Source organism: Ciconia boyciana, chromosome 7, assembly GCF_034638445.1.
Source record: "Ciconia boyciana chromosome 7, ASM3463844v1, whole genome shotgun sequence".
In the NCBI taxonomy this organism is placed as follows: Eukaryota; Metazoa; Chordata; class Aves; order Ciconiiformes; family Ciconiidae; genus Ciconia; species Ciconia boyciana.
The window spans coordinates 11,616,472-11,628,747 of NC_132940.1; the positions used below are offsets into that span (position 1 = coordinate 11,616,472).

A 12,276-nucleotide genomic window follows, 5' to 3' on the forward strand; every position below is an offset into this window, starting at 1 on the left:
GGAGCCTCTTCCCAGGGGGCTGCCAAGGGTCTTCCTCCTCCCCAGGCTTGCGTCCCTGCCTGGGGCTGGCAGGGACAGGGGCCAGTCCTGGGGGGTGCGCAAGGGGCAAGCGGCCTCAGTTTAGGGACTGCAGGACTGGGGACAGCCTGCCTCGAGGGGTGCAAAGGGCCCTTTCATCCTTGCCTGGCACTTGACAGATCTTAAATGGGACGAGACAAAAAATTAAAGCAGTGCTTGCAGGTTAGTTCTTTAATTGAGAGGAGCAAGAGGCCATCACTTGCCCCGCACAGCAGCTGGCCGTGCTCTGGGCGGTAACTGTGGACGAGCTGTGGTGTCCGTGGCCCCTGGGTTATCCACTCCTCTCTGGCAGCCCCTCATCCCCTACGTCTGGGGGTGTTGCTCTGACAGCACTGTCCTTGGCCATGCTGCAGGCACAAGTCTGATTAGATCAAGATGGAATTAAGGCAGAAAGCTCTTCACATGAGGCTCATAACTCACCGGGAACCCAGGCAGGAGGAGAAATCACCCTCCGTCCTGGGGGATGCTCAGAGCCCCACTGGACCTGGCTCCAACCAACCTGCTGTCATGCTGAAGTTGGCTCTGGGTTGACTGGGAGACCTTCCTTGGTCCCTGCCAACCTGGGCCATGCTGCAGGCACCCACTGGCATCTCTACAGTGGCGTATTGCCCCAGGATTGGACCGGAGAGGACAGGGAGCTGAGGGAGGAGGATTGCAGTGTTGCCACTATTGCTGCTGGTCCATATAGACCTGCACAGCTTTCCACAGTGCCTGTATATTGCCTTCCCCGAAGCCCGGTGCTCCCCGCCGGTCAATGAGCTCCAGGAAGAAGGTCTCCTCGGAGAAGATGGGATGGGTGAAGATCTGCATCAAATACTCCTGGGAAGGGCGCTCTCTGGCATCAGTGCCTGGCTGGGCCTTGTCCCAGGGTGTCGTGGTGTCCAGCAGGATGCCCAGCTCTGCCAGCGTGCGGGGGTCCTGCCCGGCCCCCCGGATCTCCTCTGCTTTGCCCCCCTGGCTGTAATAGGTGGTGGGGGGCGTGAAGAACCGCACACCCCCCTGCTGCAAAGCCCTGGTCGTAGAGACGATATTGGTGGTGCGGAGGCCGACGTGCTGGATCCCAGCCCCACCATGCTGCTCTAGGAAGGTGTCGACTTGGTTGGCACCGTCCTCCGAGAGGGACTCGGCGAGGATGAGCTTGCAGCCGTGTGCCAGGGTGCCCTGGGCACTCTGCAGCGCGAGGAGCAGCATGCCCACCCCCTGCCCGCCAACCACGTACCCCTCAGCTGGCCTCTCCCGTGGGTTCAGCAGGAAGCGGCGGAAGCCGAAGCAGTGCTGGTACCAGTCCAGAGCCACCCGGGCACCACCCCGTGGGCAGACATACGTGATGTGGTCGAAGTGGGTGATCTCAATCCCGTCCCCTGCAGCCGAGGGAGCTCCTTGGATGGGCTGGAAGCCGGGCAGGAAGGGTCCCTGGTAGCGGGATCGGTCCAGAAGGGTATGGCTGATGTTGCCTACGATGGAGCTCACCACCCCGTAGGTGACGGAGCCACCACCATCCCTCACCTTGGTGGGGGGCACTGGCAGGGAGCATCCCTGGCTCTGCAGCCGCTCGCAGAGCCCCGGCACATCAGCCACCTCGAAGCAGACGTTGGAGGCTGTGCCCAAGGCGGGCCGGGGGTCCACGTCGTAGAGGAAATCGTGGGAGGAGGCACCGGCAGGCCCCGGCGCCAGGCGCTCGTTGATGAGGAAGATGGCAGATCCCCGTCGCAAGGCCAGCTGCCGGACCCGTGGCGTCTCCCGCACGGCCACCGGCTGGAAGCGAAAGGTTGTGGCCAGGTCCTGGGCCCAGCCCTGCCTGTAGGGCACGTGGAGGGAGATGAAGCAGGGGCGGCTCAGCAAGGCTGCCATGGCTGGGCAGGCTGCGGGGAGGATGCATGGGGTCAGGGGGGGGCTTGCTGGCCGCAGGAAGGAGCCATTTCCCCACCTTGTACAGAGCCCAAGTGCATTTGCATGCACAGATGCACATGTATGTAAATTTGCACCCCTTAAATATGTGTATTTTAAATAAGTGGCTCTCACAAGCTGATATACACTGTGCAAGGGCACCCACCTTTGGGACCAGCTGCAAAAAGCTGCCCAAGGATGCCAAGCTGCCCTGCCCCATGCCTGCACCTGGGGTCACAGAGGAGGAAAGCCCTGAGCCTTGGCCACAGCAGGTCCCCTCTGGAGCCATGTGTTCCTCGAGGGTGCCGCAGGGAGGTTACTGGGGAAATCTGGATAAGGGAGGGGTGTGTGCATGTGTAAGCAAGACTATGGGGACAAGGGTTGTGGGGGGGAATGTCCTGTACCAGCAACCAGGAACATGGAGGTTGGACTGGTAAACACAGAGCAACATGCTGGTTACAGCTAAAAGGCTCCTGTGCTGCCCCAGTGCTTGTCGGTGGTGTCCCACAAATGGAGGGGGGGAGCAGTGGGGTCACGGGAGGCTGATGTGCCCTTCCCCTCCCCAACAAGGACGGCATGGAGCTACCATGCTCCCCGCAACAGGCTCGGGGCGGTGACCTTGCCCTAGGAGCACAGAGGGTGAAACAGGAGGGACACTGCGGGAAAAGCGGCCTCCCTCCCCACCCAAATACCCGTCACACTGAAGGGGGAAAAAAGATCTGTCCAAAACCCCACTCAGCATCCCCTCCCAAGAGCATCCCACTGAGCTGAGGTTCCTGACCCCGTGCCATGCACCAGCCACCCTGGCCGGACCAGAGGTGCCCTGGGGGCGTGGGGGGGACACCTGCTTAATCATTCCCTTCCGCCTGCCCCCAAAAAAGGGCTGAGCGCTGCCTGCGCGGGCCGGGCACAGGGCTCAGCCAGGCCGGGGGGGGAGGCTGCCCTGCACCCGGGCACCCCGCCTGCCACGGGGGAGCAGGGGGCCCGGCAGCGCCCTGGTGGGACCCCCAGCTGCTCCACAGCAGCCCGGGGAGGGGGGATCCTTGCTGGGGCCCCCGCCCCGGTCAGCACACGGGCGGGGGACGGCGCTCCCGCCCTCCTTCCCGCCGCGGGGCCCTGCGGGATCGGCCCCGGCCCCGGCCCCGGCCCCGGCCCCGCTCCGCTGCTGCCGCCGCCTCTCCCAGCCGCCCCGCCCCGTCACCCCCCGTTCTGCCACCCCCCACCCGTGCCCGTGGGGGCCTGCAGGGCCATGGCTCGCCCGCGGCCTGCAGCTCACCGGGGTCAAGGCTGCGGGCGAAGGGGACGCCGGGGCAGGGGCCGGCCCCGGAGAGGCGGTTCAGTTCGCTCCTCCCCGGCACGCAGCAGGCCCTGGCGGGACGGGGAGGGGGGTTGGCGGTGGCAGGGAGGCTGCAGAGCCACCTGCCCCGCCATGGGGACGCCTCCCCGGTGGGAGGAATCGGTGGGTGCCGTCCTGGGCAAGGCACACGCGGCGTGGGGCCGTGCCGGTGCGGCGTGGGAGCTGCTCCGGCACGTTGAAAGCCAGGGACGCGTGGCTGCCGGTCGCTGCGGGTACCGACAGCGTGTGCCGACCCCGGGGGAGCCGGGCTGTGTTCGCAGAACCAAAAGCTGCCCCGGCTGATAACCGCGGCCGCCGGCTCGGGGATGAGCGAAGGGAGGAGACGAGCGGGCTGCCAGGCTGGGGGTCCCTGGGACCGGTGCTGAAATGGCTCAGGGTGTCTGCGCTGGGCCGTTCCCTGCCAGCCTGAATCCCGTCGGAGCAGGGCATGCAGCGGGGGATATGTGCCCCTGCTCAGTACTGGGTGCTTCACGGTGCCTGGGGTGCCCGGCAGGGACCTGGGGGGAGCAGCGTGCGGATGGGCGGTGACAGCTCTGCGGAGAGTCCAGCGTCGGCCACGGGATGGGTCTGCTCCAGGCTGACCCCGCGCAGCTGCGCCTGCTCCCTCATCCCAGCCCATGGCCCCACGTCCTTGCTGACATCCCTGAGCCCTTCCAGTCCCCAGCAGTGATCCCCTCTCTCCCCGCTGCTTGTGGCTGTTTTCGGACAAATCCCCCCCTCTTCGTGTGTCCGGGACCGTGTTGCTGCCCCCATTGTGTCTGTGTCTGCTGCCCTTCCCTGCCTTATCATGTTTTTGTACAGAGCCCAGGTATGATAAAACTGCTCAAATATTTGCAGAGATGTCCGTATGCGGCTGAAGCAGTGAGCTCCTCTTGTTTGGTCGGGGGGTGGAATCCACCGCTGCGATTTCCCAAGGGAGCACGGGCTCTTCACGCCACCACAGCCCCCCCGGTGTGGGGCTGGGCAGGGGGCACAGGACCGGACACCGGGGGCTTGCTGTGGGGCCAAGCATGGCCCGAGAGCGGCTGTGGCACTGCACACCAGGACAGCACGGCCTTTGGGGTGGCACCCTGTGGGGCAGGGAGCTGCAGCACCCCAGGCGTGCGGGGCAGGCACCTGTCTTTTTGGCTGCAGGGTGACAGAGGCTGCGCTGGTGGCTCCCCGGGGACCTTGTGCATGGGTAGCACCCATGGTCCCGCAACCCTTTGGTGCAAGTGGTGCCCTTGGCAATGCTGCTGGCCCTCCTGTGCCCATGGGGGGGCTTTGAGTGGCTGTGCCTGGCTTTTCCCCGCGGCACCGCCTGGTACCCTCTGCGCCAGCCCAGCACCAGGCACCGCTTTGCCCCAGCACGGCTCGCGCTGGGTGTCGCAGCAGGACCCCGAAGCCGCGTGGCACTGAGGGGGACAGTGCCTGCCTTGTTGCTGTCCCCTGAGGCGGGCGGTGGTGGCCGGGGCACAGTCCCCGCTCTGGCTGGGCTCTTCTCCTCCCTCCTGGGCGGGGAGAGTGGACAGGAGATAAAAGGGAGACCAGAGCCAGCTGGGCATTGCTGAGAGTCGCTGGGGCCGGGAGCAAGGTCTGGCTGGAGGACGGCAGTGAAGAGAAGTGCGGTATTGAGGGCTTGTTCTTGCGGGGAAGAGGGCTGGGGATTGGGGGTTCATCCATCCTGAGCAGACCCCACAGTCTCCTGCTCTCTCCCCACCTCCCTGGATCGTCTCCCCCAGCCCCGTGTCCTTCCCCTGCCCATTAAATGTGCTGGATCCTGGAGGGACAGGGTGTATCTTGGGGTGGGCAGGGTTAGGGGGCTGTGGGAGGAAGGGGCTTCAGGCATATATTGGGGGCAGGGGGGTTAAAGGCTCTGTGCACCCCTCAAGTGCTTCGTGGGGCATCAAGGACTCTCAAGGTGACCTGAAGGTGAAACCATCCCACTGACTCCCACTGACTCCCTGCCAGTGGCTGGGACGATGGGGGCTGCATCCCTGCCCACCCTGGGGTAAAGACAGACCCCTGGCCATGGCTGAGTCCGGCTTTCAGGGCTGGGGAGGTGGAGAAGGCCCATGGGGGGAGCGGGACCTTCATCCCCCGATGTGTGGAGTGGGTGCCTCGCCGCTGGGGGGGACTGGGGCACCCAGCTGTCGCAGCGGGTGCCCATGAAAGCCGGTGGTGAGGGTGCTGTGCTTGTCAGGAGCTGGGCACCCCGATGCCCCTGCCTCATCCCCCTTTCCTCGCCCCAGCGGCGCAGGTGTCTTGGCTCCCAGTGCCATGCTGGGACCAGTATGATACTGGCCACCAGTCTTTGTCTGCCCCAGAGGGGAATGCGGGGAGGCGGTTTGGGGTTGCAGTGGGGCTGGGAGGACCCCATTGGGTTGAGCCCCGGGGCAGAGGGGAGACTAACGCCCCATTTCCCCCTGCCAGGGCCGGAGGTCCGGGATGGGGCTGCTGGTGCTGGCCGTGGCCGCCTGGCTGGGGCTGGGGCTGGCCGCGGCCTCCGAGGGGGCGGCCAACAGCAGCCGGCTCTGCCAGGAGGCACCAGCGTGGAGTGTCAATGGCTTGACCCCCATGGCGGGGGCAGTGGGGCAGGTGACAGTGGTGGCCTTGCTGAAGGCCAGCTGACACTTCTGCCTGCAGCAGGCCCACAGGTGAGCCCTGCTCACCCTACCCCAAACTCAGCCCCACCATCTTGGGGGACGGTATGGTGGCCCCCCACCCCAGCACCCTCCTCCCAGTGCCTCCTTCCCCACAGCCTCGGGGGCCTGCGGGAGAGGCTGGCCCGGCAGGGCACGGTCGACGTCCGCTACATGATTGTCAACGAGAAGGCGCCGCTTTCCCGTGCCATGTTCGGGGAGCTGGAGCGCCAGGCCCCGCCGGGTGTTCCCGTCTTCCAGCCAGAGCCGGAGGAGCCCGACGTCTGGCAGGTCCTGGGGGGGGACAAGGATGACTTCCTCATCTATGACCGGTGAGCGTCCCCTGTCTTGGCTGAGGCTTTCCTGGGGGGTTACGAAGCATTTGGTGGGCTTCCCAAAGCTCCTCCCATGGCTGGGCTGGGGGGACCCCAGACCCCCCGCCTCGAGCCAGGCCATGGCTTCTCCCCGCAGATGCGGACGCCTGGCTTTCCACATCCAGCTGCCCTACAGCTTCCTCCACTTCCCCTACGTGGAGTCGGCCATCCGCTTCACCCACAGCAAGGACTTCTGCGGCAACTGCTCCCTCTACCCCAACACCACCCAGGAGGTAAGGAGCAGGGATGCTTGCTGGAGCCGGGCTCCCTTCTCCCCTCTGGCATTGCACATCAGGAAAAAAATAACCTTATCTTCACGTTGGGGACAGGCTCTGGGTTGGCAGCCGTCCTCATCCACGGTTTAGAGGGAAGGTGATGAAAGGTCTGGAATAAGGGCAGTTAAATAGGTCAGAGCTTTCAGGTTGAGAAGGAACGGACTAAAGGGGTCATAGCCCAGGTCTGGAAAAGCTAACTAGGGTTGCTGGCTGTTCTGATATAAGAAAGGGGCAGGCAATGGACCCAGAGGGTGGCAAGCTCAGAGGCAAGAAAAGGACATAGTTCTGGGCTCAGCAGGCGATTAGTCACTCCCTAGGAGAAAAATCCATCTAGAAATATTAAAGGCAAAGTCTCTTTCCTGGCTCAGGAATTCCCTGGACCACAGACAGCTTGAGCCAAGGGATGTAGGTACAGAGAGGCTTGTGCTCTGTGTGTCTCTCCTGTCCTCCCTGCCCCCTGGGTTGGGGCTGGAGAGCCTTTGCTCTGACCCACACAGCTTTCTACATGATGGATACCGGTCTGCTTTCATCCCAGCTCACAGGCATGCTCGCAGGCGCACTGCGGGGCCATGCATGCATTCACATACTGCACCGGCCCTTGTGTTGCTTTCCCCAGGCTAACAGTACCACGGAGGTCCCTGTAACCCTGAGCCCACTTCCCGAACAAGAGGGGAAGGACTCAGAGACCCCCATCCACCAGCACAACCCCCTCCATCCTCACCACCACCACGAGGTCAGCAGCAAGAGAGCCACAGACCCGAGTGGGGACCATGAACCTGCCACGCATGCTCACCGGCACAATGGAGACCACGGCCAGCCCCATCATGAGGGGAAGAAGCAGGAGGGAAATGAGCACTAAGCCAGGCTGGGCAGCCTTGCAGAAGAACCCAGTAGTGTGCAGACCACGCCAACTCGCTTCCCAGAGGCACGAAAGGACTCGCTTTGGGCTGCCGGTCACCAGCAGCGTTGGTGTAACAACTCCCTCCAGCATCCCCCATGTGGGTCGTATTCCCACGCTGTGACCAGGGATGAAAATCCCCCTCAGCCCCCCCCGAGGTGCTGCATTTTCAGCCCCAGGGCTCGGTTCTGAGCCTTCCTCTGCCGCCGCCTGCCTTTCCGTGCTCAATGAAGCCTGCTGTGCAAACCGGGAGGTCCCCGGTCACTGCTGGCTGACACTGCACGGAGCAGCAGGGCAGGGGTGGAGAGGCCAGAACTGGGACGGGAGCAGCACTGCCAGCGTGCTCTGCCTGTCCTGGCACCCCTGGGTGTCCTGGCACCCCTGGGTGTCCTGGCCGGGGACCGAGGGGAGGGACAGCGTGTGCCCTGCAGGACGTGATCCCAGGGGATGGGGGCACTAGGAGCGGTGGGAGGTCGCAGCTCCCCATGGTCTAAACCCTGTACCCCCATAGCTGTCACATCCTGGGGACCCTCCAGGCCTTGCACACGGGTATGTGCAGTGGTGATGGGTGGCCGCAAGATGGTGGCCTTGTCCCCTCTTGGAGACCTAGGGGCTGTATCCAGGGCCCACAGCCCTGGGAGGACGGGGGTGAGGATCCTGGGGTCTCTCCTGGGGGAGAAGCGAGATTGGAGGGCGATGCGGATATCCAGAGTACGAATAAAACCTCTGTGAAGCAAACCCTGCTCAGCCTGGCCTCTGGTGGGGGCCTTCCCCGGAGAGGGTGGGAGGCTCGCTCAGCGCGGGGCTGGCCCTGGGCACAAGGCACGGGCAGGGACTTGGGGCTGGATGTGGACCCCATAAAGCATTCCCCTGTTCAGAGACTGGGCGGTAAAGGGGTTGAAGACTGAAGAGACCCCAGCTCTTCATACCTTTGGGTTACCTCCTGCCAGCATGGCAACCCAGGGCTTAGTCCCCCCCCAGGGCAGGGCATTAACCCTGCACTGCCAGGAGGAAGCTTGGCTCGGCACCTCCGTCTCTGGCTTGCAGGTGTGATGTTGGGGTGCCTGCCCTGAGCTGCTGTCGTGGGGCTGGAGTTCCCACAAGCAGTCCAAAGTCATCTTGGGCATCTTGTCCCCAGTGCCCAGCCTGGTCCCCATTGCACGCACAGTGCTGGGGGCTGCCCAGCCCTCAGGCAGCTGGGTGCTGCGTCCCTGGCAGGCAGCTGTGCCTGCCTGCACCCCAGGCTGCCCCCATGCCTGTCTCAGCCCTGTAGCCCTTCACTCCAGCTCCATCCATCATCCCACACACCCCCCTCGACACTTCATCGCCTCTCCGGGCCCCACAGCCTGAGTGGGGAGCAAAGATGGTTTTTCTGCTCGGCGTTATGCGGCACCATGCTGCGGTGCGTGTCCTGCTGCTGATGCTCTGAGCTGACTTTCTGCCCCACGTCCTGGGAGGCTGCACCCCTCCGCCCTGTCTCTGCCGGGGGATGCTCTGCCCAGTGACTGGGGCAGGAGCCAGGGTGAAGGGGAGCCGTTCCTTGTGGGGATGAGGGCAACGGGATCAGGCGGGTCTTTCTCTCCCGCCCATGGGAGCCAGCCAGGCTCTCCCACGGGCTGCTGGCTGAGACTCTGCTCCCCCTCCTCCATCTCTCTTGCTCCCTCCCTCCTCCTCATCCTCCCCTTCCTCCTCTACCTGCTCCCAGCAGCCTGCAAGGGCACCTCTGTCTGCTGCTCCTGCCATCAGTATTGAGGTTATCTTTTTCTTCTGGCAGCTGCTGTAATTGAAACAAAGCAGGCCGGGCCTCACGGGCTCCACTCCTCTCGCTCATTTTGCCAGTGCTGCTGAGACAACTAATTCATCTTATCGATGCGTGGTTGGCCTCTTTTCCACCAGATCCAGGCAGAGCCCTCTCCCCACCATGGCTGGTGGGAGCAGTCTGTGTCCCTGCGGCAGGCTGCTGGGTGCTGCTCTGACCCAGCCTCTGGTCCTCAGCTTGCAGCAGCTGGGTGCTGGCCACCAGCAGAAGATGCGAGGGGAGCCGGCCAGGGGGGAGAGGTGCAAACTGGAAAGATGCTGATGACTTTTATCTCTTCCTTTTGACTTCTGATACTTCCTCAGCCCTTTCATTAAATTCCACATCCTTTCCTTGCACAGCTCCTAAAGGTGTCCCTGGCAAGTAGGTGACACTGTGATGAGTGGGGCACACACAGATTTGCATTCCCTTGCTGACAACCAGATCTGCAATTAGCGGTGGCAGATAGAGAGATCATGTCTGGTGCTGGGTGGGTAGTCCAGTGGCACTGTGCTGCGCTGCTACCGTTTGGCTGCCTCCCAGCAGACGAATTTCCAGCCCTGAAGACTTGGGTTGGTGTTTTGCTTTGGGTAGAGAAATTGAAGCGTGAGAAAGAGACGTAACACTGTCTGGGTAAAGTCCTGTGTGTCAGAGTAATAGCCAGGGTTTAGGGTGAAGCCAACGGTGCTCCATATGTTATTGACCAAAGGCCTGAAGGATTTGGGGGTGCTGTGCTTGGGGGCCCCATGGCATCGCTCCCCCCCAAAAGGTGCTGGAGACCTGGAGCTCTTCAAAACCTGTGTCGGTGTCTACACTCCAGCGGTGCTGAGGGAGAGTTTTGCTCTGAGTGGGCTGGAGCAGAGGTATTTTGGGGGAGTTAACAGGCTCTTCACATCGCTGATGTCTGGGGGAGTAATGCTGTTAGCAGGAGTCTGAGAGCTCCAAGGAGTGCTCAGCTGTCAGCAGGGCTGGCTCAGCAGGGGAGGGTCCAGGGAAAGAAACTGGGGCTGACTTCAGGTCCTGGCAGTGCTGCGCCGTGGCACCCTGGTGCCCGTGGCTGTGCCACCGCCCCGGAGGAAGATGCACCATGGTACCCTGGTGCCCGTGGCTGTGCCACCGCCCCGGAGGAGGACAGACCCCAGTCTCACATCACATGCAGCCTGCTGCCTTGGCCCTGTGTGCGGCTCCTGCCGAGGGCCAGGCAGAGCCTCTCAGGAGAGGGGGAACAGCCAGTCCTAATGTCAACAGAGGCCTCTTGTGCAGCGATGCTGTGTCAAGAAGAGGAATGGGTCCCTCCTCCTCCGCCCATTCATCTGGCAGCCGGGGCTGGCGTGCCGCCAAGCCAGGCTGCTTTGGAAACATTTCATTGAGGAGGAAGCTGAGCCTAGGAAAACAGAATGAAAATATACAGAGAGATCACTGTTGTTAGGCAAAATAAATGCAGGCGGCTGCATTTCTGTCCCCCAAGTCTAGCTCAGCCAGGCCCCTCTTGCTTCTGTGGGGTGAGGGTGAATGCTGCTGCCTGGGGATAGCAGCCATGTATCTCTAGCGTGGGTTAGGAGCTGGGGAACAAGGGCTGCAGAGCGTGTCCCCAGCTTTGGCCAACTTGCTGACGTCCCTGGTGAGTAGGTCCAGATTCATCTTGATGTAGCATCGCCCAAGGAGATGGGACAGAGCAGAGAAACAGCTGCAGAAATGAGCCAGCCCCAGTGACTCGTGTCCCCAGCACAGCCTCTGGTGCTGGAGGCTGGTGAAGACAGGGCTGAGGAAGTGCGTCAGATATTGGCCCCGTTCATTCTCATCTCCCTCCCCAGCATCAATCACGGGTCCTGGCCAGGCATGAGGCCACCGGTGGGACAGAGCCCAGTCCCCAGGTTTTCAAAGTCCTGTTGCTCAGCATGCCCCATCTTTCATCTGCTGGCAGAGGGAGAGCAGAGTCACCCCAAAGCAGTCCCCAGGGACAGAGGGTGGAGGCACCTCTCTGACTTTTGGGCAAAGGTGCATTCAGCAGATTCACCTCTCCCATTGTTTCACCCATAACCTCTCTCCTCCCTCCAAAGGCCTCCAAGCCTCTCCCCAGCCATTTGCTGACCTATAAGAGACCCACCTCAGCTCCTTCCCTCCTTCCTGGTGGGTCCAGAGTGGTTTGGGGGAGGCAAAGCTGGAGCCCCAGCCCATGGGACATCAAGGCTCTCACCCCTCCGCAGGTGCTCTTAGTGCCACTGCACCGCAGCTTTACGTGGCTTCACCTCCTCTCTGTGTCCACTGAGGATGGTTTGGCCATCGCTGTGCAAGAACAAAACAGCCATTTATCCGTGCTGCTGGTATCTAGCTCCTGCCTTTGTTCACCAGCGATGGACAATGCCACGGAGGGAACAATTTGCTTCTGGTTTTTCTGGTTTTGATCTGGGGGTTGAAAGGAGCCCAGTGTGAGCAGACAAAGCCCAACCAGCACCCCGGGAGATACACATCTCACCAGCCCAACATGTGTGCATTTGCAGCATGGAGATGCCCAAGGCTGAGACTGGATCCTGTGCTGGTCCCTGTGTTCATAGGAGCTTTACTAAAATTCAGGCTCCCTCTTCTTGCCCTCCCGCCAGGAAAGCAGCTAGCAAGTTACTCCTTTTTTGCTGCCATGCGAGGGGATATTTGCTGTGTCTCTCTCCATCTGTCTCTCCTCAAGATGAGCTGGGTGCGATGCCTGGTTTCCAGACAAACCAAGGTGCAGTGCCGGGCCGCTGTGTCCTGCTCTTGCGCTGGGTGGCTTCAAGCAGCGCAGCCGCATACCGGGACTGCTGGCACCTCTGCCGAAGCTTTGCCACCGTCCGCTGCCAGCTCCTACGCTCGGAGCGATGCGTGAGGACACGCCGTCCTGGAGGGGGGCTGGGATGGGTGGGCTGTTAAAGGGAAGGTCAGCGTGGTGCAACCTTCCCTCGTCCCACTGTGCCCCGACTGACCCACGCCGGGGGCAGTGCTGGGGTCCGGCCTCAC

The 12,276-nt window shown here is 62.6% G+C and overlaps 2 protein-coding genes across 2 annotated transcripts; one reads left to right on the top strand and one right to left on the bottom strand.

Annotated features, from left to right (window-relative positions):
* Window positions 1–224: 224 nt before the first annotated feature.
* HPDL (4-hydroxyphenylpyruvate dioxygenase like) lies at window positions 225–3,430 on the bottom strand. The gene is made up of 2 exons (XM_072868267.1): window positions 3,242–3,430; window positions 225–1,940 (listed from the first exon to the last, which is right to left on the bottom strand). The coding sequence occupies exon 2, from the start codon at window positions 1,927–1,929 to the stop codon at window positions 745–747; it is 1,185 nt and encodes a 394-aa protein (XP_072724368.1). The 5' UTR covers window positions 1,930–1,940; window positions 3,242–3,430; the 3' UTR covers window positions 225–744.
* A 2,319-nt stretch (window positions 3,431–5,749) lies between these two features.
* On the top strand, window positions 5,750–7,451 carry LOC140654662 (selenoprotein Pb-like). Its single transcript, XM_072868192.1, has 4 exons — window positions 5,750–5,958; window positions 6,063–6,275; window positions 6,415–6,550; window positions 7,209–7,451. Exons 1-4 carry the CDS (start codon window positions 5,750–5,752, stop codon window positions 7,449–7,451), a joined length of 801 nt encoding a protein of 266 aa, XP_072724293.1.
* The last annotated feature ends 4,825 nt before the right edge of the window (window positions 7,452–12,276 follow it).

Coding starts and splice junctions, on each gene's coding strand:
- HPDL (XM_072868267.1), bottom strand. CDS start 1,929: ATGGCAGCCTTGCTGAGCCGCCCCTGCTTCATCTCCCTCCACGTGCCC.